Here is a 26,884-nt window from a genome sequence, read left to right as displayed (position 1 = left end):
TAATTCCTGGTATATTCACGAATACGGTTTATAATTGATTTTATATTGCATTTCTATAACATTTCCTAGTGTTTATACGACTTCTTAATATTTAGGAATTTATATGACTTTTTCATAATTATGCATTACTATGGCTTCCTCAAATTTGTGCATTTCTATGGCTTCTGAATATTTGTGCTATTATAAGTCTTCTAAATGTTTATGCACAAAACATAAAGAAGCCATATAAATGGACAAATTTGAGGAAGCCATAGAAATGTACAAATTTGAAGAAGCCGTAGAAATGCACAAATTTAAGGAAGCCATATAAATGCACAAATTTGAGGAAGCCATAGAAATGCACAAATTTGAAGAAGCCGTAGAAATGCACAAATTTGAAGAAGCCGTAGAAATGCACAAATTTGAGGAATTCATAGAAATGCACAAATTTGAAGAAGCCGTAGAAATGCACAAATATGAGGAAGTCATAGAAATTCATAAATATTAAGAAGCCGTATAAACGCCATGTAGAAGACATATTCGTGAATATACCAGGAATGTTTTAGTTGAGATATCATCAATTATTAATTCTTAATAAACCAATATTATTAACCGTATTTTCGAAAACATCTCAATTAAATCAATTTGAATTAATATCAAAATTTGAGCAAAACTATCACATATGCGTTTTAGATTATTTTAAGAGAGTAATTTTAATTGCAGTTGATCTTTAATGATTTCCAATTTGTGTGGTTTCAAATTAACAAAGTTTTTTTAATACAAATAAAATATGACATCTTTAATATAAAAAAAAAAAATTTATTGAAACTCTTAAATTTTTATTTAATAAATGTAATATTTTAAAATAAATGTTGAAAAAATCCGCTGTAGTTCAGTAAAGCGTCTAAAATAAGTTGAAAATTATTTTTAAATTTACACGAATTTATCAACATTAATTTATTTAGATTTAGGACTCCTCGCCTAAGAACTACAGAATTAATCATTGGATACAAGAATCAATTACATTTAATTACAAAAATTTGTCGGGAACAAATATAATTTATTCTAAGAATATTTACACATATAATACATAAAAAAGCTTTAATATAAAATATTTGTATTTTATTTATTACACTGAATAGAACATATATTACTACTAAATGTAGAAAACTTTGTGGAAAGTTTTAATGATGTCACCGTATTTCGAATAAAACTTTTGTTTACATGATAGATCGTCTATTGGGAAATTATTCGTTTACCATTCAGTGACGTATATGTTTTATACAAACAGGCGAATGAACATGAGGACCTAAAGGATCCTTGTGTGTTTTGAAGCATACACGTGTGACCATGAGATCAGGCAGTGGGATGTTATTTGAGGGAGAGGAAACAAAGGGTGAGAAATTTATAGGTTTGAGGGGTGGCTGTACTGATAAAGCTAAATAAAAGCAGGGCAGGGCGTCGATCAAGGCGTTGGTTCGAAACCCGCCGGCAATCGATCGCCGCGGCCATTTTACCGACGGACTTCCACGTCCGGCCCGGCATTTTTATTGGACACGTCCACTGGTTCGTTGCCAAGGGAAACCGAAACCATAGAGTTTCACACTTAAAATGGAAATCTGTGCAATACGACACAAGAGTAATAGAAAAATACAAGTTCAAAAAAAAAAAACCATTGACTCTGACACTGATTAATAAAATATTTGTACACTCAAGTGAATAACTGCGTTGATAACGTGAATATTTGTATTCGTACACATTATATAAATCTATATAGTTTGTACATAATTTAGAGTTTAACAAATCATTCAAAGATGATAACATTCGAAAGTAGTAACATCACATAAACTTTTAATTATTATTAATAATTTAGCAATACTAAACATATATTATTATGCCATAATGGAATTGTTATTACTTTCTTATTTACAAAAGTATATTTTTTCAATATATAGTGGTTATGAGCGCTATTTAAAGTCTAACACTCTCACAACTACTTGAAAAATTGTGAAAATTAACTTGAAGTTTAGTTCCACAATTTTTCAAGAGAGAAATTTATAGTTGTTAACAAAGTATAACCAAAATAAAATTCAATATTAGATTAAACGTTTGAATTGATTAAGGAATTATTTAATGCTTATTCTTGTGTATCCATCATATGCATGTACATAATTTTTACAAAAAAATATTATTGAAATACGAAATTTATTATAAGATATTTGTAAGTACAATGATGTAAATAGTGAAATGTAGAAAATGTGATTGCATAGAAGGTCCTCAAATCCAGACGAATTTTCTGACTTTCTAGAATCCCGATTTATTTATTTTTTTTACATTTTAACCGAATAAATAATTAATAATTCAGTAATTTACAAATGAAAAATTAAAACCAATTTAAGAGTAATTTTAAATATATAATGATCTTGAAAACGTGGACACATCCGTAAACATTTCAAGCAATACGACAATCCACGAAAGTTTCAACACATTCACAAATAATAATCTATCACAGAAAATGTTACAAAATTGATTACAAAAGCTAATATTTTGTAAAACAAATTTCAAGAAATTTGACGAATCTTTTTGTTGAAAAATATTTTTATATTACTATAACACAATAAAACCGCAAAAATGAAAAAAAAAATTTAGATAGTTACAAAAAATGATTCTTTCATTTTCGATTTGTAACCCACCTCTTGTGATTAGGTATATCAATCTTTACTAAACTTTCTAGGGCCTATTATTATTATATTCAAACAATATTGAATTATAATTAAAACTAAACATTTCTATGGTTACATTTTAATATATTGAAATTGTTTTTCTTCTATGTTGGCCTTTACAGTGGAAAAATGCTAGAAATTGAATTTGTTTTATATTTTTCTAACTTCTGATGAATGAATGTTGTAAAGAATACAATACTAGAAAGTAATTCTTTACTTAAAGGTTAATCGCGATAGAATAACATCATTGTTATAAAATGGATTTGTGCAATTGGGTTTCACTAAATATAATCTGATAAGAATTAGAATGAATGTGAAATGGTCTCTAACAGTAGTTTTTAGTTTTTAGAGAACCCTCTGGGACAATAAAAACGTACACTCAGTTATTACAAATGTACCGACATATTGTATTGTAGCATTTTATTTATTTCTACTGAAATATACTTGTATACACGTTTGGAGCATTTGACCATCCCTCTTAATACTCGTGATGATTCCATTATTACCTGTATGCGACTAGCGAACGTTTTATTGAGGAAAGGATGCGGGAAAACGATAAGCCACGTGAACACATGTAATCGTATCTGGTTTTCATTGAGTCAAAAGAATGCCGCGCACGATGGAAACACAGCCGGCACAAGGTGTTTCGTCAAAAGGAAAAAAAACATGGAGTGTACTTACATTTAGGTGTATATTATTGTTCCTTTTGTTTAGTACTCAAAGAGAAATGAAAGGATTAAGATATAATTACAAAAAGCCTGATTAACTTGGATGATTAAAAAAGTTTTTTTTGCTAATATGATTGCCCTCGTTTATTTATTTACTGTACGTGTGTACTGTTTAAAGATGAGCCACGAGTAAATTAGCTCAAATATAAAAAAAAAACTACTAGAGAATTACAAAAAAATATAAACATCATTTTTTGCACTTATTATAGATTTTATATATTGTTTGATATAAGAAATATATACTAGAATATCAGAATGAGCTTTTCCGTTTTGATAAAACTTAGTTGTTTACTTGTTATTACAACTGTAATCTAGTTTTTCTTCTTCTTCCTTTATAACTTGAGATAATTAAAAATTCCAAAAACTTATTAGCAGTAAAACGCTTAGTAATGAAAAAGTAAATTTGCAATTAAAAACTGACATAACTGTTATCTTTTAATTTATTTATAAAATACGTTCACACGTAACGGAGTTATTTGTATATATTTAGCCAGCTTAAAAATATCTGAGTGTGATACTATCTTTGATCATTTGAACGAAAATTGAATTTTCAAAAAGGTTTGTACATCATTGGGACAGAGAAAAACATTTAATCGAGTGTGGCTAAAATACTTTTTAAAGTCAATATAAAGCAATCGTTTCAGACGGGTGGGCTTATATTTTGTAAAAAACAAAAAATTGTGCCCATTATATCCTATTTATTTATATTATCCTGAAATGTTGCATTCACTGTAAAAAAATCTATTACCATTTATCCGTCTATATCACAAGCACAAAGTAACTCGGGAAAAGCACAAAGTAGATTTTACGTCGACTGACAGGAAATATTAATGGAAGTTTCGAGGGGAAAAGGGGGAGAAAAGGTACCGTCAGGGAAATACACACAACAGTGTAGCTGTCTAATATAACAACTTCACAACCCAGCAACGTTATCAGACCCCTGGCGCTTTTGAACTTCCTCATGCGCACGTATTGCCTAAAGGCTCAACACCGACGTGTGTCTGAAGGTGTCCTAAGTCCAGTTGCTATGGATACCAGCGGTGGTGAGCGTGATAATAGCAACGCCTTTCTGTAACCGTTGCCGTGGATACGCCCTTTTTTTAACGGTCATCTCTCTCTTTAAGTATAATTCGGGGCATTTTTCACCGCTTTAACCAACACAGCAATATTTCTTTTTTTGTAATGGAGACGTATTAAAAAGCAAAGTATGCACTTAAATTATAAATATTATTACATTTAAATTATGTTTGTATGTTATTTGAATTATGAATACTAGTTGCTTCAAACGATGAAGTCATAATAACGAGTACAAAGCCATTTATATTTTTTATTTCAAGCTGCGGTATAATTGTCGAGCTTTTGCATTTAAATATAATATCAGCTTAAAATTCTACCTACGTAGTCTCGCGTAACGTACACATAAAGATACTCTTGAGTTCATTAAAAAAAAAAAAAAAATTAATTGATATTATCAAATAATTTGTTTTTACAATTTTAATCTCGAAATACACTTTCTAATTTTTATAAAAATGTATAAGTAATTAAAAATATTTACGCGTATTATAATATAAATCATAAATTAATTGAACCCCACGAATAAATAATTAGTTCAACAAATTAATGCGTTATTTATATGCTGCAAAATAAATGTATCACGGTAATTAATTTTTTATTTCGGTAATAAATATTTATAAAAAATTCATTTTTTTTCTTCAAATTTTNATTAATTTTTTATTTCGGTAATAAATATTTATAAAAAATTCATTTTTTTTCTTCAAATTTTCTTTAAAATGCGTATTTTTTAATTAAATTGCACATATTTCACGATAACCGAAGTAAACGCTTTTACTTCAAACAAAAGTCAGAAAGACAATTTTTTACCGTAAATACAAAAAAATTTATAAAAATGATACATTATATTAATAAAACACATTCAATATTTGTACACATTTTCAAACTCTTATAATTAATACTTTAATTATTAAAAGAAAATTCGCCTATGTCTCGCGTATATTATATTCATTTTTAACGATAAAATCATCTACATGGTTTATATTAAAATGATTTTTTAAATATTAGTGAATATTATAAAAGATCCTATCACTTTAGACGTTTATGTGAATATATTTTGAAAAGCTAAAATTTGCATACTCCCTACTATTATTAAAGAGACGATCGAAGGAAACTTACTAAGTTACTAATAAGTAACCCCTAGACTGTTAAATTTATCAAACGGAGTATTATGAGATGTCATACAACAATAATTCTAATTTTGGAATGATAAAGTACACTAGAGTGACCAATTATTGAGAAAATTAGTAATACAAATAAGTGATTTATATTACTACAGGATGCGTTACTAGTATGAATTTCACAATGATACTTCTACATTTTTAAGATTTAGCTCACTACTTCCAATAAATATCTATAGATAATACAATTAGTAAATTTCATGTTAATCACAAAATAAATGTATATTCTATAACAGTAAGAGATTTAATAGAAAGACTAAGAAAGTACATTAAACATCAATTTAATGGTGTATTCGTTAATAATTCACAAGAAAATAAATTGTTGATATACATCCGCATTTGCATAATTTTAGGCACGTTTTTTAGTTAAATAATTGTTATTAACTCAATAGTTAATTTAAGTATAAATATTTGTTTGTTTTTTAGTATATTGCAATCACTAAATAGACAGACACCACTTTTTAAATTAATTTTTCGACAAAATTTAACAACCTTTTCTTTAAAACCAAATAAAATGTTATTCAAATGGAATTGATGTCCATAAGAAGCCTTATAAATAAAATTTGTATTGTAATAAAGCATACCTGTAGTTTTTTCTTTTAGCATTTTCCTTTTTTTTTCTTTTGGTTGTTTGACTTCTTGTTCTTTCTGCATCCATTCTGTTAATTTTGCTTGAAACTCTTCTTCAGCTATTTTATCGATACGTTCTATAATTATTATCAAATTTTAATCTACACATATAAACACAGTTTGATAAATTTATTTATAAAACATAATTTTTTGTGAACATTTAAAACATTTTAAGTATATTTGCAATGGCAATTCAAATCAAATTTCAAATAAATTATTATGAATTACAGTCTATTTTTTTTGCGTATTATATATGCGTATTAAGCAGCATGTAATAAAAATTAAATATATGTATAACCAAATTTTAAAAAATGTCTAATTAATAATATCTGACTATACTCTATTGAATTTGGTTAGGCTAACGTTAGCAGTTTTACTAAAAACTGTGTAACGCGAAAACTGGTAACAAATTTTAAATTAATTTTAACGCTAAAAACGCTTAAAGTACTACAAAAAATATAATTCATAAGCATATGATAGCTTAGCTAACTTTTTATAATGAATAACTATATTTTTCAAACAACATGATATTCTATGATAAAATCAAGATGGCAAGTTTATTATAACAGCGGGTATAGGGAAATAAAATATTTAATTAAAGATAAATAAATACAAAAGTAGACAATCACTGTCAGCTTAAGTTGGATGGCCTTCTTCACAATGCACCACATAAAAAACAGCAGTGAAGCACAAAAACGCCAAAGAAAATATAATAGCTGTCGTACAAATTATACGTCATTAAACATTTGGGATTCTGTAATTTTTATTATTTATATACACATTTTTTTTTATAATAAGTCCTACGGCGTAGGATTAAGCTTATTTACGTACGTTTTAAATCAGTCTACGGGGTTGTATTCTATCGCGTACAAAATGAAAGGGAGACACGACATAAGAGCCAATTAAAATCCACGTTCTAGACAAGAATTTATTTTTTTCATATTGACATTTCGAGCAACTCGTAGTTTACGAGTGGTTTTTACGATACGTTTTTTATTCCACTCTATTATTCAATACATAAGGCATTGGAGAAAATAGGGAGCAGCTCTCTCCAGGAAATCTACACAAATATAACATAGCCAATAAAACTGGAGGATAGAGACGTAATAATTAACCCTACGGGGAACCCCTTCGAGGGCGAGGGAGATTTTGACAGGGGTGAACCTTGTTCGAAGCAATCAGACACTCACAAAAGATCCACTTCGTTCAATGTATTCGACATTATGACAGCGCTGAGGATACGAGATACAAGCAGTGTATTGAATAAAAAATTAATATTAAACAATATCATCTAATGGTAATCATGTAATAGATGAAAAGAAAAATAAAACTTAATTGAAAAATTTAATTCATTAAAACTTATTACAAAGTACTTTTCATTTACATATAATTTTCATGAAAATCACTTAATTTTTTCATCCATTAAAGTAAAAGTTTAATTTGGCTAAAGTAATTTTATGTAATCAATTATTTTTATTATAATTTGATGATCAAACAATATACCATATATGCTTAACAAATTAGCAATATTCTCAAAAAATATTTTAAAATATCTAAATTAATTCTATATAACTATAGTTCCAAATATATATAACAATAGATTGTATTAATGAACTAGTAAACTGAGCACCAATGTTGTCCAGTGAAATTATTTTGTCACTTAATTTTTTGTTTTCAATCTTTTCTCTACCAACTAGGCAACACAAATATTTAAAATAATACTTATATAATTTCAATAACAGATTGTTTATTTTGAAAATATTTTTTATCACTCAGCAAGAACTCCTTAAAAAATGTTAATGCAGTACTTAAAATATTAAATAAAGTTTTTACCATTTACAATAATGAAGATATGATTTTTAAATTTTCTAAAACATATAAATTAATTTTTGGTATAACTATGAAATGTTAATGGGTTTTCAAAGTGTATACTTATGTTTAAGTTAAGTTTTAAAACTTTGATAAATTAAATTCCTTATTACAACGCTTGAAGTGGAAAAAATAAAAACATAAAATTTATAATTGAACACGTTTCCTCGAAGAGGACAAAAGATGAATTTTTCGGAGTTAAAACTTAAGTATTTTGTTTTTCGATAGTTCTGGCTTTATTACAATTAAAGAAAATGTTAATAAACATAAAGGAATAGCATTTTCTGCTATATGATTTATTTAACTAACGAGTTAAAAGCTTAATAAAAGAGACCAAAAATTCCTAAAAGAAACATTGGAATTTTAAAGCAAATACTAGATTGGGAAATTTGATTACAAAGATAATTCATAAATTATGAGTATTTAAAAATAAAATATAAAGTCAAGATTTTTACATTTTCTAACTGACTTGTATAAAATTTATAGTACTTATTTTACATATTTTACTATGACGTATTCTGTTGTTCATAAATATAAGTTCAAAAATAGAAACTTTTTTGAACTATTTTAAGAAAATCACAAGTTAGAAAAATATAAGTTTTTTTTAAAAAGGTTTACACAAATATTAAACTTAATTCAAAAACTTTAAAAATTAATAACCGAATCATAACAAAACAACATTAATTTAAAATTTATTTAAGGAAAAATATAAGACATTTTTAAATATATAACTTACAAATTCTATCTCAGTCATTAATATTTGCTTACTAGAGTGAAAATAACAAAGGCTATACCTGTCTAGATACTTTTTATAAAAAACAATTTTAAATCGTACAGTTTACTTTGTACACAGTAAAGCACATTATATGTATAATAAATTAATTTTAGTACTACACATAATAATTTGGTCTTTTTTAATGATATGTATAGTACTAAATAGGATGTTCGAAGTACATTTTTTACGCTCTTGCAATTAAATGATAAAATTACAATTTGAGAAAATATCTACTAATTAATTAGTACTGAAAATATCTAATGGCGTATAATAGATCAAAAATTTGTATGAAACTAATAAATATATATCTATTTATTCCATAAACAGAAAAACGTTATAAAATCAATAGACATTTAAAGCTGAAATTTATTTCAAGAATACATAATAAATATACACATAAAAGTTTAATGCTTCATAAACCAGAATTGATATTTTCGAACAAAATAAAATGAAAAACGAGAAAATAAAAATTGATCCTTATTTTATTATGTTAAACACAATACCAGACTAGTATACTCAATAATAAGTTTGCAATTTAATGGACTTACGCTGATATATGGTATTAAAAAATTCCTGGACAAGTTTAGCAATGATTATACATTTATTTGTTAACACGTTAATAAATTTGATACGAATTTCTGTTTTTAAAGGACTATTATGAAAATGTCAAAGTTATTAAACATATATTGTTATAAATAAAACAAAAGTGTGTTGTTTGTTAAAAGTTTCTTGAATAAAGAAACTTTTTTAAAATTAATTTTCTTTTTAATTAAAGCATTTAAAATGTAACTGATTTTGTACACAAAAAAAAACAAGTTTTCAATATCACCTAAAATATTATTAATAAATTAAACATAAAAATATTAGTATGCCTTTACATTCATGTTATGCTTGTTTAAACTTATATATTTTTACATGGATCAAAAATTTTACAAATATATAAGTTTGTTACCAGAGTAACGCTATATTTGGTGATTTGTTAAAATTTAAAAATCCTCTCTAAACATTTTATTTATTTTTTTTCCTCTTATTGATTTTATGTGAGTAAAATTCCATAAATGTATTTATGTTTTAGCTTCGATGCGAAGCGGAGAAGGTATTAATTTTACTATGATGTGTTTTTTTTTTTTTTTTTTTTTTTTTTTTTTTTTTTTTTTTTTTTTTTATGTCTGTTGCCACTTTTTCTCAGCTCTCACTGGACCGATTTCTTTCAAAAATACGTCAAAAGATCACAAATCGTATCTAGTTGAAGACATTACCCTTAAAAATTGAAAAAAATTCCCTCGTTCCCCGCAAATGGGGGAAATATCCAAAAAAATTACAAATTTAAAAATCGCTAATTTTCGAAATTTTTTCACTTTTTTTTCTTAAAACTTCCATAACTTTTTGAAAAATCAACAAATCAACATAATTTTTTTTTATACTAAAACCTTAGATATTTACCTTTCATTTGATATCATTTTTTTGAAAATCTATCACTTAACCTGCTCATTGGGGGGGATTTAAAATGGCAACTTTTTTACAAAAATTAATTTTTTCAACTTAATTTTTGAAAATGTTCCGGAAAGACTGCGTCCTTTAAACATATATCAAATTAAAGCTTATTTTATGTACTACAAAATGAAAAAAAAAAATTTGTCCCGACACTTTTTTTTCTACATTTAAACGGCTGCCGTAGTTAAAAAAACACTATTTTTGTGTTAAAATTTTCGATTTTCGATTTTAAATTTTCAACTTAAAAATGCTATAACTTTTTGAAAAATGTATATATCAGCACAAATTTTTTTTTTCTAAATACATTATAAGTACATCTTTCATTTGACATACTTTTTATTAAAATTGGACAATTTCCCCTTATATAGGGGGCGTTCAAAACTTAAAATATTGTAAAAAACATAGATCTTTTTCAACTGAACTTTTGAAAATGTTCCGGAAATACTGCGTCCTTTAAACATATATCAAATTAAAGCTTATTTTATGTACTACAAAATGAAAACAAAAAATTTGTCCCGACGATCTATCTTCTATACGCAAACGGCTACCGTATTCAAAAATATGCTATTTTAACAAATTTTTTTTTTAAATGAAATACTATCTACAGATTTGCATCGAAGCGTTTCTTATGATAGTGATTTAAATCACTGTCAAATATCATCTATACTTGTCCCATCTATGCCTTGTCTACACTGTGCCTCGACCCCACTGTGCTACCGTTTTATTAATTTAATAGTGTATAGTATACATGGCTACTAAATATTATAAATATTGTTTCATTTAAATTATTTTAGAAATTAATAATATTTAAAAAACAAATAAACAAAAAAAAAAAAGGGACATAATGTTGTTATCACCTATTATAATACTAATAATACAACGCTAGTCACGATTCACGATTTACTATTCAAACTTTTTTCTACAGTAATAAAATGAATACATACTATTACGTAATCAACTAGGTGTATCACACAATAACAGATTTAAACAAAATTAATAGAATTTAACAAAAAAAGTAAATGTTCACTATTATCTTTATCCATTGCCTCTATATTATAACCTTTATCAATTGTTTCACAACCATATTAATTAATGTGTTCTAGTATCACGATTAAAAATTGTTCTAAAGATCAATCAAATTTCTAAAAAAAAACCTTACTTAGTCTTCAACCTACCTAACATTTTCTTAAATACATCACTGTCAGGAACGTAATTTGCTTTATAACTCGCACAGCAAATTCTGCTTAGAAATATTTACTTAGAAATTGTAATTAAATACTTACGACTGAAAAAATTAATATGAACTATCAATAAAAATTCTATATGATTATTTTAAAGAGACTTTTCAATGAAAGGCGTTTATTACGCTTTTGATAAGAATCATATAAATTTCAGGAATATTTGGGATATTTTTGACAAAAACAATTTTAATAATAACAATTTAAAAAAATAGTAAATCTGATTTTTATAATAAAATTAACCCAGAAATTATTTCATTCAAATCCCATCTCCCCCATAAATTAATAATATAGAGCTAAAAATTAAAACTATGAGAAAGTTGTTGTTATTTAATAGTCTGTTTGCTAAATACAATTTCTATTTATACATAAATTATTGATGAGTCGTATATATATATATAGGGATGGAGTTCTTTAATTATTAAAGTATAAAAAAATAAGAACCATCAAAAAAAATGTCAAAAAGTTGATGCGATGGCCGGGAATCGAACCCGGATCAACTGCTTGGAAGGCAACTATGCTGACCATTACACCACCATCGCAGTTGGGAACATTACTAATAAATAGGGACTTTTATGGTGGCATTTCACCCAATTCATGTTATTTCAAGTAACTTTTTTATTTAACCTGATTCTATAGTTCATAATTACAGAACCAAACGAGAAATGTTATATGTTATATCAAGACGAATTATGCAACCAGAAGCGTATTTAAGATTTTGCTCTCCGGAATGATAAATTTATACAATTTTTAAAATGTCTTAAAAAAGAAACTATAAATAGTGTATTTAGGAATACCAATTTCAAATTTTTGTACATAAATGAAAATAATAAACATACAATTATTAAAGATCAAAGCCTAAACTTCTTAAAAGTTCGAAGATATCGAGTTGTAAGGAAATGCTATTTAACAACGAGCCACCGTATTAGTCACCTTATCTAAAACTATGTATTATCTTTAAAAATTATTAATAACGTAAAACAATACTCATTAAAACATAAGCATGTTATATTCAAACATTATATTTTAAAATTGTACGTAGAAAATGTAACTTTTAGTCTCTTATTTGAACTACTTTTGATAATACAATAAACCCTTTGTACACGATAACGAAAATATGTTGAATGTTCAACTTAAATTTTATGTAATATGTAACGTTATATTTAAACATCAAACAAAAAAACCTATTCGGCTTCGCATAGAAGCAAAAAGAATTTTTCTATCTTTTAGTAAGTTACATAATTAAATATATTTTTATAAATGTATGATTTTCCAACAATTTCAAAAATTTATACAAATGAAAAGTTTTTTGATATAATAGAGTTTAAGAACTTAAATGTGCAGTTGAAAATAATGAGTAATACATCTTAATTTATATAAAACAAATTTTAAATCTAATGTTTATTCATAAACATAACTCAAATTTAATCTACATTAACTCAGTTAATAGTTAGGTGTTATTTATTTTTATTAAAACGAGTACATTAAAAGAATAATGCGAACTAAACGTGATTATTAATATTTAATTAGATCTCATTTTTTGAAGTTTTATTAAATAATATTATCGAAACTAATAATCACGATAGAATTTTTTTTATTTATTAAGCTGAATGTTAAAAACCTTTTGTAGTACTACAAAAAAGGGATTTGTTTTTTTATAAATATACAATAGAACTTTGATTGTCGAAAACCTCGATAAGACAAAAAGAAAATTATACATAAAATATTATTTATAGTTTATAATAAATTGTTGTAATTTTTTTACATCGATTTGTTTATATATCTAAAAAAATTAACTGTGACAATTTGAATTTATTTCTTTTATCGTGTCGGTAATTGATTACGATTATATGATGTATTAAGTCGGACAATTTTTTCATTAAATTTCAAATTGTCAATTACAATTGATAGGTTACTCGTGTGTGCACTTGCTATGAATGTAAAAATGATTTTAATAAATTCTTAAAACCCTTTAATTAGAATATTTTCCCTTGAAACACTGATAATTCATAACTTCGACAATAAGTCGCACAAAAAATCATAATTAAAGCAATATTCTAGAACGGTTTTGTGACTCACAAACCCTTTCCAGGAATACCTCTGACATTATACTGATATAATATACGAAATTAATTTTGGCTTAAAAGCAACTCGAGAGTTTCAGAGAGAGAGAGTATATACAGACTGTTTAGGGACTGCAGGGTAAGAATTTATCTTTAAATCGAATTAACAGATACCAAGTCTGGTGTATTACAAAAGCCGCCACAACGACCAATGAGCTTACCCGAGGGACGAATATATTATAATGCTAATCGAGTAGCTGTGGACCATCGCAGAGAAAACCAAGCTGACGTGCACGTACAATGTATAGAATACACAGTGTAATATAACCAGATGATCGAGACAAAATTTGCATCAGGGATAGGGGATTGGTTTACGGCGTCCCGGGGGCAAGTCCAAAAGGACAATATTACTCAGAGAGACTAACGAGTGTTCGACGAACCCTTCTGTAATGGCGTCGGGTATGCCCTAGGGACAGAGTCCTTTGATCGCGCCGTGCAGTTCTATTTATACGTAAATCAAACAACCGCCGCCCTCCACTACACGTAACCTATTTTAAACTCCCCGTAGCTGTTAAAGCTTCCACTTGAAGAACCATCTCTCTGCAAACGTACACGGGATACTTGTTATAACCCTAAAATCTACAAATCTACGCCGTGGAACGTAATGAAGTTTATTTTCGTGCAAGTCACAGAATATGTCGACGGAAGTTCGGACACGTTTAATTCAGACGAAAGTGCTGAAAAATAATTCATCGATTTCACGTGTAGTCAAAAACAGTTACGCTTAATTAAAGATACTAAATGAATAAACGCACAAAAAATGTTTAAATAAAACACGTTTAATATTAAATATATTAATTTCATTAAAACTCATGGAAAAAATTATACTACGAAATAATTTTGCATTTTATTTTTACATGTTAAGTTTTTGTAGTAACCAATAAATGTATATAAACATTTCCGTAAGAGACTTTGTTCTTTGAAAATTAGTGTTTTTCTTTACTAAAATAAAAATATTATAAGCAAAATTGTTTCGCAACGGGCAAGTTGATTTCAAGAACAGGCCACGAGTTCGAAAAAATTTACCTACGTTATTATTATATACAAATAACAAAAATTGGATGAATATAATTTTAATTTGCAATATAATATAATTTTTATAATTTTCCCGTAAATTACGACATGGATATTTTTTATTAAAATAAACGAATTTAACGGAGGTATGAAATAAGACAACATGTTTTCTATTAAAAATGTATTTTTACAAATAACTTTTACTATTTTAAATTATATTTTGGATTTTTAATTTATAAAATCTTGATTGTATAAAGAGTTTTTTAGGTAAATAAATTTCCGTTAAAAATACTAAGCATTTATACATTCCTTTTCAGTTTTATATTATATCCTTTTTGCTTTTTAAATAAAATTATATAAATATCAATAAAATGCTTATTGATATTTATAAAGAAATCTACCATAGTAACTTTATGAGCGTTATAAAAGTAGAGAAACTTGTGTATATTATACAATACTTCATTTATCTAATAGTTTACGAGATGATTATTTTACCATGAACTACTTAATTAATCGAAAAATAAAAATAATATTGATTTTTATTTTGGTTTATTTAAAATACAGGTTTTTTTTAATTTTTAAATCGTGAGTATTTTTTATGTTCATTCATATACTTTGTAAGGGCGTCAACTTTATTTTTTCAAATTGCAGCATACATATATGACTTGCTTATTTATTAGATAATGATCTAATTAAGAAATTGACTGGTCCATAACAACTTTTGGACTAGTATTTCCGAAGTTATTAACATTTCAAAGCTTAGATGATAGTAAGAGTAGCTCGACTTTTGTCGGTCGAGAATTGCCGTTTCTTAATATTATGAACGCTTCTTTCAGCGTAGTTAGTTGTTATTATATCAAAAAAATTAATTTGAATACGTTTTATAATGAAGTATATTATAAACAAGTAAAATACAAGCAAAAAAAAAAGATCTTTTATTAATAAAGCTAATTTAACAAGTATATTCATTAGTTTTATTTCTATCTTTGCTCTCTTTGATCGAGCGACCAATAAATCGGATGCACGTGCACCAGACAAATATTAAATTATTTTGAACAATACATTTTGTACCCGCACAGGCTGCGGTGTCATTATTAACTGTCTAATATTAATGCGATACAATGAAAACCGGATATCGGCGCACTTATAGTTTCACAATCGTACACCGATTTTTCTTTGTACACACGCCGGTTATGGTTGGAAATTCGTCACCCCTAGTGCCGTTGACAGGATCGGATCGATCAACAGTAAAACTGTGGTACTGGTGGATGCGACTTTTGATGTCCGCCATGATTACAACCTCTCCCCTTGCCACCACAACAGCCACCCGTATCAGTTCCCTCGACGACGCGAGTCCATTTTGTCACCCCATACCGCGTCACCCCTTTGTACACCTCTCTAACGACAACTACCCTTTCTGCTGTTTAAGACCAGGCCGCACGCAGTTGCTGCACAACGAGTAGGGAAAGATTTCATTTGCAGCCACCCAAGGGGATTTTCCTCTTTTACAACATCCGCACGGTATCGCCATCAGTTTAGTGGAAATTGACCGGTCGTTGCACAGCAGTGATCTCTAGCTTTTGACGTAAATTCGGTTTTCTACTGTTTCCATTCCCTCCATTTATCCCACCCACCACTGACATCAATAACGATGCTTTCAATCTCGGACCGATAGCGGCATAATCAACCAGATAAAATGTCACACAAGCGTAACCGCCATCCCTTTTGTTTTGAGTTATACCGCCACCGCCCCTTTTAATATAACATTATACTCTATTGTAAAGAAATGGCCACACTGATTGTACGTCGGCCGTGCTCGGCCATTTCTATAGCAAAATATTCTGCGTATAAAATGTAAGGCACCCCTCTTTAAAAAATCGTTTGAAGTTTTACCGTCTCTTAGTTTTTGCACTACAACAATATTGTCTTAGAATCTTGTAAGAAACAAAAGAATAAACAAGAGCCCTTTAAAAATTGGTTTGTAATTAAGCTACACGCGCGTGCGACCTCTAACACAAAACACAGAGGTAAACAAAACAAAAATTAAATTAAATAAAACAACTTGAACAAGTTTATTTTAAGATATTTATTTTTAAATACAATTTAATACTGGCGTTAAAAAAGGCCATTAGATTGTTTAAACAACTTAAAACAAACAATTAACAACCAAATATAATCAAACATACATACATAGTATTGCCAATGCAAAATCAAACGGACTAACAATTCTTAATGACATCATAACAATAAACTGTAATCGATCACTTGATTTATTCAAGTAACCTAAAGAAACTAAAATATATTTATTAAATAAAAAAAGTAGCAAATTTTTAAAATTTTAATGATGTAGACATTTTTATTTGAATTTTTATTTATTTTGAAAGTATAATTTATTTTATTTATTATTTGATTTGATTAAATGAGTCTTTTGTTCCTTATTAAAATCACTGAACATAATTATACCACTACTATAATAAAAAAGTATCCTAGTGTTAAAAAAAAATATTGGTAATTTCTTAAATTGATAATAAACCATCACCTAATAATTAATAAATGAAATTTCACTAAAAGTGTATATTACATTAAAACATATAAACATAAAAAATTTAAATAATTAAAAAAATGCACTTAAATCTAAGTAATATGATATAATGAGCTAAAAATACAATGATAATACAATTAGAAACCACAGATTATTAAGCAACTTCAAAACAATAATGATTTATCACGGAAAGCATTAGTTACAAAAATTAATAAAGCAGCTAATATTTTGCAAATCAAATTCTTAGTAAATTTTTTATTAATAAGAATCATTTTGTTGAAAATGTACGATTTTTGTAAAATATTTTAATGTTACTAAAATAAAACTGTAAATTTTCTTTTTTCTAATAAATTGAAGTTAAATTAATTAACAAATCAATTAATGTACTCGTGTTCAATGTAAACCAATAAAAACATTCAATAATCCAAAAACGAACCCCATGCTAAATTAGCTAACAAATGTTTTGTCTGTAACTTCTTGCGCTTAGCTCCTACTGATAAGTAGTTGACCAAATATGCGTCAAAAGAACTTAAATCACATCTAGTTAAAAATAAAACTCTTAAAAATTAGAAAATAACCCTAAGTCTTTTAATAACAAAAATATATCAAAAATTTGGACAGTTGAAAATGGGTGTTTTTTATTTTTAATTTAAAATTATAATGACTTTTTTTTAAAGAAAACTTTATCAATTCAAATTTTGATGGTTAATATTTTAGATATTTACTCATCTATAAATATATTATTTTTTTAAAATCCCGACAAAAATCTGAGTACAAGTTGATTAATCAATAGTGAACAGTTGTTATGTGTCTTTCTCACCTACATAATTTTAAAGCTTAATGTTTTTTTTGGTCTAACATTTCAAAAAATTACAGACAAAAAACAAAAAATACAGTTTAGTAGTAAAAATTTGAGTTGTATATAAACAAATCCATTGCCCGTCATCATTTCCTTAGCATTTCTCCCAATTATTTGGGTTCAGCTCTACCTTCTCCTATCCTGACAGGATTTTTACACTGGTATGATTATTGAGACAGTTAAAAAGGGGCTATAGCGTGTTACTGATAAAGCTCCCATATGGTCACCCACCCCGAAACCAACGGAAGAGTGCACAGCTGAACATCAGCAAGAAGATTGTGACTGAATGATCCACTGTGCCACACCATGGCCACGAGTATGTTTTTTATAGTTTTTTATTTTAATAAATTGTGCCATTACGTTACAATATTTATATACATTTAAATTATTTTGTTTTGGTTTTTAATGTACATTAAAAATGATTTAAAACCTTAAATAATTCGATTAATTTTTCTGGTATTTTTAGTTTAATAGGTGGTTGTTAAAGCCTGGATATTTATGCAAATGTATGTTTTTCTTTCCTAATTTATCTAGAACAATTTCGGGTTAAACATTTATTATATAGCTTTTAAATAACTGTTTGCTTAAATAAACTTATTCGTAAACATTAAAAAGAATCAAATTACAAATAACGAAAACAATTATAATGCAATTACTCTAAAACCGTAAAAAAAAAAATCATAAAATCGGATGCAGATGTTAATTTTTATTTATTAAATTTCAATGTATGCCACTGATTTATGTTTTCCTAATAGATGTTTTAAAAACTAAATAATTGGTATAATGAGAATGTAAATATAAACCACTTTGAACGACATTGTTCTATAATTTTTAATGAATAATAAATAGTTGATTATACTATGTCAATGATACGTCTGCAATAAAAATTTTTTTTTTTCATGTTACATTATATAATCGTACTTTTAACAACTCACGTGAGAAATTTTCATATGTTTTAAGTCTAAATATTAACCATCAAAGAGTTGAAAAAATTGATATTTTATTAAAATTTATTTGATAAATACTTACCCAACCCTATGTATGCATGTAACAAGATTAGTCAAATATTCCTTTAAATTTACATCGATAAAAAACAGTTAAGAGATCAGATCACAATTAATTTAATAATAGAATATATTACTAATAAAAATTAATTGAAAATAATTGGTATTGATTAATGCATTATATATTCACAGCCAAAATTAGCTTGGGAATTAGTTAGGACGGGTATGACCACCATTCGAATACTACAACTAAAGCATAATGAAATTATAACAAGAAAACTACATGTTTTATCTGTACGAGATGTAATACCATATGCTTAGGAAATCCTGCGATCTAACCGGAATTGGCCAATTGGAAATAAGACATTACAAAGAGACCCTATCATCTTATAGGGTGTTTTACAGACATATTTATGATGGGTATACTTCAAAAAATGATGCGCGCAATATGAGAAATTCCCCTCTAACCAACCATCTCTATTGTGCAAGAACATTTTAACCCCAACTTTTTATTTCTATGAACATAAGGTGATCACAAACCTCGATTTTCATAAAACAGACATTATGCTGAACGAAACCAATACATCAGAGAAGAAACTGAAAGAGTACAGATATATTGTAAACTTCAGTTTTTTATTATTATTTTACACGGTCCAGTGAATATTACTTTTTGTTATTCTCAATGAAAAGAAGTATTGTGTTTTTATATTATTATGAAAAAACACAATACTTTTAATAATCTATTTAATAGGTATATGATAACGGATTCGCATATCAAATTTAATTTTAAGTAAAAAAAACCTAAACACCTATTAGTCGTTTTAACCATTTTTACAATTAAATTGTAAGACTCTCCAAAATTTTTAAAAGATTATATGTATTAATAATTTATTACCATATCCTCTAAGCAATAAATACTTGAAAAATACATAGATTCACGGTAGAAATATCATAAACCTTCTTAATTGCACTATATAAATACTATACTTCTGATGCATATTTATTATCGATTTAGTATGTTTTAAAGAATATTGAATTTAAAAGTTATTATTCATAAGTATTTTTTTAAATAAATATTAATAACTATATAATAAAATAAATTCATTAACAAAGTGAATTAGTGAGAAATATATGCAATGTGATTTATTATAAATACTATCTCCCATTTTCTGGATAAATAATCATGAATATCATAAAAATCTACAGATTAAAATTGAATTAATTTTTATAAACCCAAGTATATATCAATTTTATTAAAAAATTATTTTTATGAGTAGATTTTAAGAGTAACTTTTAAAAGCTAAATGAGAACCGATTGTATTTGAAGAATGGTTTAAATAAAATTTTAAAATAATGAGTTTTTGTAGTATTATTTTATGAGATGTTAACATTTAAAGATTTAGAAAAAGTAAGAAGTAGGAAGTGTTTGGCGACGCTCTTATTTATATTAAAATGCCCAGATAAGATTTCATCTACTTTGTGTACTACTGTTGTTTTTAAGTAAACATTATATTAACTCTAAAGGCACCATTTCCCAATTAATAGTAAAAAATAATTATAGACTCCCATTTAACTTTCGAAAGTAACCCCGAAAATCTACCCTGAGAAATAAATTTTTATTTCAATAAAATTGATGTCTACTATAATTTATAGAAATAAATCATATTATAATCGGTAAACTTTTATGGGTATTACATTATTTGATGAAAAATGGAGGTAGTATCTTAATAAATCACACAGTATATTTAAAAATAGTTACAAAAAAGATGTAAACAATTTTTTTCTTCTAAAAATATGAATGTAACTTATGGATACTTAAAATCAACCGAATCTGAACATTTTTGGTAAAATGTGGTTTAAGCCAATACGATTGCAATCAGTCTATATATAAAGTTAGATAAATAAATATATCAAGATTTAACACTATTGAAGCATAGAAATTAAAATAATCAACCTATTTAATAACATTTAACAATTGAATTTTTACACAATTAGCAGATTATTGAAAAACTTTAAACTCGGTTACCAAGGAAATAAGTTAGTAGTAAATAGGTATTCAGAGTACATTAAAATTGCATGGTTATGTATTAGGCTACAGGTATTTTAGAAAAAAATGTATGTCAACACTTATGAAAATATGGCTAGACCTAAATAAATCTTGTTTCTATTTTATAATTTTAAAACAGCAGTGAAAAAATTAAAAGGTTATTTTAGTTTTGTCGCTCTCTTATTCTACTAGGTACGGCCCAGAGATTTTAACTATTTCAGGATAAAATAAAAGTTAGATTTCTTTTACAAAAAATATTTAAAAAAATGAAGTTTCTTATTAGATCTTGTTTCCCAGAAAGATACTTAATTTCGCCAGAAAGACAGGACTCTTTGGTCATCTTTAGAGATGATTTTATGGTTGGTAATGTATTAACACTTCGGTGGGTAAACCGAATCAAGACAATTCGGTATGAGGTGCGTACAATGGACCAACAGGTCTAAAAAAAATGTAGTGAATATGAGTGGAATTAGCTTAAAATATGAGTGTATGGGCATTATGTCCACCTCGATAATAACTAAAACTAGATCTTGTTTAGAATTTGAATATACTTTATTTATTAACTTAGTGTACCATAGTAATAATTCATTATAAAAATAAATAAATGGGTTTTGAAAACCCAGCACACTGAGTTGCGGTACTGTTGAGACAAGTATAAGATGTCCGACAGTAATAAAAATCACTATTACAAAAAACGCTTTGAAGCGAATCAGTTTGTTTTATAACACACACACAATGCAGTGGACATGTTTGTAATTGTTCAGCCTACTCTTCTGCAAAACAATAAATTACTATCCTACAAGAACATGAAGTACAAAAAATCTAGTAAAACATAATTTATAATTAAATAATTTTTTAGATAAAATGCGTTTTTTTTTGCTCACACCTTTTGAAACATTTTCAAAAGTTGACTCAAAATATAATTTTCTACATACATGAGTAGTTTTTTCAAACCGTTCCAGTATATAAGTTTTTCATTAAACTTTGATAGAAAAAACATAGAAAAGGAGAACTTCTTGTCTATAGTTTACTATATAAAAATTTCATTTGGATTAGTGTTTTTAAAAAAAAAAGGCATAATAGTTTTTAATTCTGTTTTTTAAAGTAGCGTAGATTTAAAATATTTTTCTCAACATTTTTAAAGTAAGGGATTTTTTCCGATTTTTGGCTTTAACTAGATTAAAATCATGTATTTTTTACACATTATTTATTGAAATCGGTCCAGTGAGAGCAGAGAATTTTCATGGATAGACATAAAAAAAAACACATTATCACAAAATCAATACCATAGCTTCGCATGGAAACTAAAATAGCAATTACAATTTAAATAGCTACCGCGGCTATAAACATTTTTTTTAAATGTGGATAAAAATAATAATAAAAAAGCGTATAAAAAATGTTTGACCTAGCGGAGAAAAAATAAATTAAACCTTTCAAAGAATGTTCATTGTAGGTAAAAAAAAAAATACTCAGGAATGAAGAAAAATAAAAAATACTCACACAGAATTAGATAAGTAAAAAGAAGGTCGACTAAATTTTGTGTGTGGCATTACATTTGCAACTAGGGGCTATTATTAATAATAATAAAAGGAATACCCAACAAAACTCATTGCATTCAACCTGTCAAGTGTTTGAAATGAAGTAATCTTGTTTACTGAACATTGTGTAGGTACGATAATATACAAACAGTGGCTGCAGAAGCTTAAGAAGAACCGCCACACAACGAGAGATCGTTCTGTATTTGTTTCATCAAGATCTTTATCAAATACGATCGGAAACCGGAATAACAATAAAACATTTCTCTAAGTGCCACTTAGATAGGACTGCTGGTATTGATGTGTTTTTCTAGTAAATTAAAAACGCTCTCTGTCCACACAATAGTCTTTATCTTTCATGTGTACTGTTTTTTCGATTTGGTTTTGGATTTTAACAGATGTCGAATGATTTCGAAACAGATATAAATCCTGTTTTTGCAATCGAAGGATATACAATATGTAATGGTATCAATGAAAATAATAGAAATGTTATGTTTAAGGAAAAAACACATTTTAGGGTGTAATTTGAATTCATAACGATACAAACGACTACGTCACATTATATTATCAATAGTTAAAAGTTTTAAGTAGAACAAAATTTAAAAGAGTTACTTGGAGAACAAAATTAATAAATACACAATTTATGTATCATATAATTGTTATTGATAAATGAAATCAGTATTTAAAAATAAACACATGAATAAAATAAAATAAATGTTTAAAAACCAAAAATTACTCATTATTAATTTAGAATATAGAACAAATATTTAAAAATTAATTAAAAAACGTTAAATAGATAAGAAGTTGTCAGATTTGTTTATAATTTATAATAGATTTAATAAAATAATAATAATAATAATAAAGTAAATTTAAAGTAATATCATATTTAAGAACAGTGATAAAAGGATAAGTTAACTTAACTTAGTTATCCTTTAAGTTTTAAAAACTAATATAACATATATTAAAAAGATGATTCTATTTCATTATATTTAAGTTTATGTTGTAGTTTAGGAGACATACTACTTATAAAATGCTTTGAACACCCTAAATTCAATATTGATAGTATTGTAAAATAAATTATACTATCAGTTAATTATAATAATAATGTATGTCATAACGTTAAAGTAATCTATTTATTAAATATGTGAGATTTTTTCTACTCTTACTTAATCAATTTTGAAAAAATCCGTTTTCACCCCAAATATTCCAGACACCTAAGTCTTATAAATAACATTATAAGATTGATAACTTTTATACATTCAGTAGTTATTTTTACCGAGTTTAAATATTTTTTTAAGAACTAGATTTTAAAATAAACGTGATAAAATATTTTTATTCTATTATTTTCTAAATCGGAGTATCTTATAAATTATTATGACTTCAATAAAGACAAAGATTCAATTATTCAAAACTTTAATTGTATTAAAACCTAAGGAAATATCTAGGAATTTTGGGGAAACGTAACTCATATGGCCCTTAAATTAATTTACTAACAGATTTACACTTTTCTTTTTCATTGAAATTTAGTAAATGATTAAGTAAATTAATAGCTTCTAATGAAAAACTATGAAACTTACATTATGCAGAGAATATAAAAAAATATTTAGTGTACAAACCTATGACTCATACAGGTAAAATTTCTATATTTCACATTATTTGATAAAGACTAGAGTATTTTTTAAGTAAATTATTATTAATTTTTTAATAATAAATTATAAATGTAAGAAACATAAATATAATGACTAACCTTTTTCAGCTTTTTGCCAAGATAATGCAGAACATAACAGCGCTAGTGTTTTTCCAGAACCTGTAGGGCTTTCCAAAAGACAATTTTGCTGCTTTTGGCAACCACGTATAACCTAAATTTAATTAATTAATTTTAATTTTAATATTTATTCAGGACCAATTTTGGCCTAGGCAGACAAGGCAGCTTTCACGGGTCTAAAATTTTAAGTGACAATCATAAAAAGTCAAATAAAAATAAGTCAAATTTCACTTGCCAAAAAGACATTTGAAAATTTTAATGTTTAATATAATAACAAAGAATAACAGTAGTTGTATATACGGGATAGTAATAAGGTCCATTTCCACTCCCAATAACATAAATTATAGTTGTTAGGGAAAGTAGAGGTGAAGCTCCTATATGTTTTAAAAGTTATACAGACACTTTCTATTGAACATTTTTTTAATATACCACTGAAGAGCACTGATTAGATAACTAAATAGGGGTCCTGAGATTCTAATAAAGACATTGTATTTAAATGTAGTCTTATTAAAACAAAACTTACTTTGTCCATCATTGACACTTGAGAAGGATAAGGTTTTACTGGCATATCAACTTTAACTCCTCCAATTGTATACACATAAGAAGGATTTTGTGTAGAAAAATATTGAGAATTATTAGAAATATCCATTATTAAACCAATGATAATACAACAAAAGTTACTTATATAATAGGTAACATAAAATTCAATTTATTTTATTTAAAATTTTTACTTTTTAATAATGATAATACTATTAATTTACTTAAGTATAAGCAGTCACACACTGTAAGAATAAAATACAACGCTAATTGATGAATTTTAGTCATATATGAAAATTTTTTTTATTAAAGTTTAAATAAAGTTTTAGTTTTGTTATTGATAACATTTTTCTTATAGAAAAATTGATAAAGTTTTGGCGGGAAGACAATAAATTGTTAGTAGTAATCTAGATAGCGTTGTATACACCATTACATACAATAAAAAATTATTTTTTACTCTCCTATAAGTTTTATTGACTCATCTATACTGATTTTAAAATTAATGAAAATTCCTATAATACGAAATTATTACTCGTGGCTATATTACTTAAAATTATTCTTCTTTTTCCTCGCCTTAATTCCAACTATTTGGATCCACTAATATTGCTTAAAATTAAAAACATAAATTAAAAACTATAAAATATTAGAAATATTTAGTTAAATAGCCACAGTCAGTATGTTTTGCTGAAAATGGTAAGTAATATTATATTTGAAATATTTATACACAAATTTTTAGTCCTTTTTCAGTTATATATTTTTAAGTTTTAAAAAATGTAGATACCCATTACATTTACACACTCAAAAATATATTTACCAAAATTAATGGCAAATGTTTTAAAATGAACAATAAAGGAATTATGATTTCAAGCTTATAATATCGATTTAATGAATCAAGTAAATTATATCTTTGATTTTAAGATAACACATATTCATTATTTCTAAGAGATTGTTCTTCTTTTTTTTCTTGGCCTTAATCTCAACTACTTGGGATCGGCCACACTTATCCTAAACTTCTACTTAACACATTAATTCTAAGAGATTAATAATTAAGTAATAATTTAATGATATAATGTATTTAATCTAATAGCTATCTGTTATTATAATAGTTAAATTTTACTTTTAAAGTAATAATATCCATTCATCCATTTCTTTTGATGAAAAGTAAAGTATAGTAACCATAAGGTAAAATTAAATTAATAAATTAAATCTAAGCTATGTTTATTGTATGATTTAATATAATATCAAATTTATAGAATATGTAGTTAATTTTAAAATATACAGAGGTTATAAATTAAAAACCATACCAAAATATTACCTTAAAAATATTTTGTGTCTAAAATAATTATAATTATTAACTTATATAATATATATATATATACATTCTAAAACGCAGTGTCACCGTAACCGGAATTTAAAGATTTGTAGGGCAAACTGATATTTTTGCCCTTCAAATTGAATCTAATAAAAAAGTTATGACTAAAAAATAATAAATTATTATTGTTAAATATCTGGGTGAAGTTAAAATATATTTTTTAATAATTTAATGAAAAAAAAAATCAGTTTTTATCGATTACAGATTGTGTGATTATTTGATAGTATTATGTTTCTTTTATTTTATTGTGGCAAATTTTATTGACCAAAGTAAAATTTTAATCGAGTATTCATCAATGATTAAATTTGTTTTTTATTCAGTACTTTATTTATATACTTTTAAATTTTCATGTAGTAAACGTTATATTGCTTAAAGAGATTGATTTTAGATATCCCATG

At 26.1% G+C, this 26,884-nt stretch overlaps 1 protein-coding gene and 1 non-coding gene across 5 annotated transcripts in view; both read right to left on the bottom strand.

The window, feature by feature from the left end:
- The window catches only part of LOC126907581 (Fanconi anemia group J protein homolog), a 30,267-nt gene extending 4,876 nt beyond the window's left edge, over positions 1-25,391 (bottom strand). Inside the window, exons 1-3 of one of the 4 annotated variants that reach the window (XM_050688953.1) lie at positions 25,101-25,391; positions 24,560-24,671; positions 6,267-6,389 (exon numbers count right to left, since the gene is read on the bottom strand). In XM_050688953.1, coding sequence (XP_050544910.1) covers positions 6,267-6,389; positions 24,560-24,671; positions 25,101-25,226 — 361 coding nt within the window. In that variant the 5' untranslated portion in view covers positions 25,227-25,391. Of the gene's footprint in view, positions 1-6,266; positions 6,390-8,917; positions 8,937-19,255; positions 19,471-24,559; positions 24,672-25,100 lie in introns of those variants that run through there. The other 3 variants (XM_050688952.1, XM_050688954.1, XM_050688955.1) reach the window with 3 other exon arrangements.
- Positions 12,159-12,230, bottom strand: Trnag-ucc (transfer RNA glycine (anticodon UCC)). Its single transcript has one exon. It is a non-coding gene; the product is annotated as a tRNA-Gly (tRNA).
- Positions 25,392-26,884: the final 1,493 nt, after the last annotated feature.

This window comes from Daktulosphaira vitifoliae, unplaced genomic scaffold (assembly GCF_025091365.1).
Source record: "Daktulosphaira vitifoliae isolate Bord-2020 unplaced genomic scaffold, ASM2509136v1 Scaffold_5, whole genome shotgun sequence".
In the NCBI taxonomy this organism is placed as follows: domain Eukaryota; kingdom Metazoa; phylum Arthropoda; class Insecta; order Hemiptera; family Phylloxeridae; genus Daktulosphaira; species Daktulosphaira vitifoliae.
The sequence above is the reverse complement of the archived record's forward strand: the minus strand, read 5'-3'. Positions and strand labels throughout refer to the sequence as shown.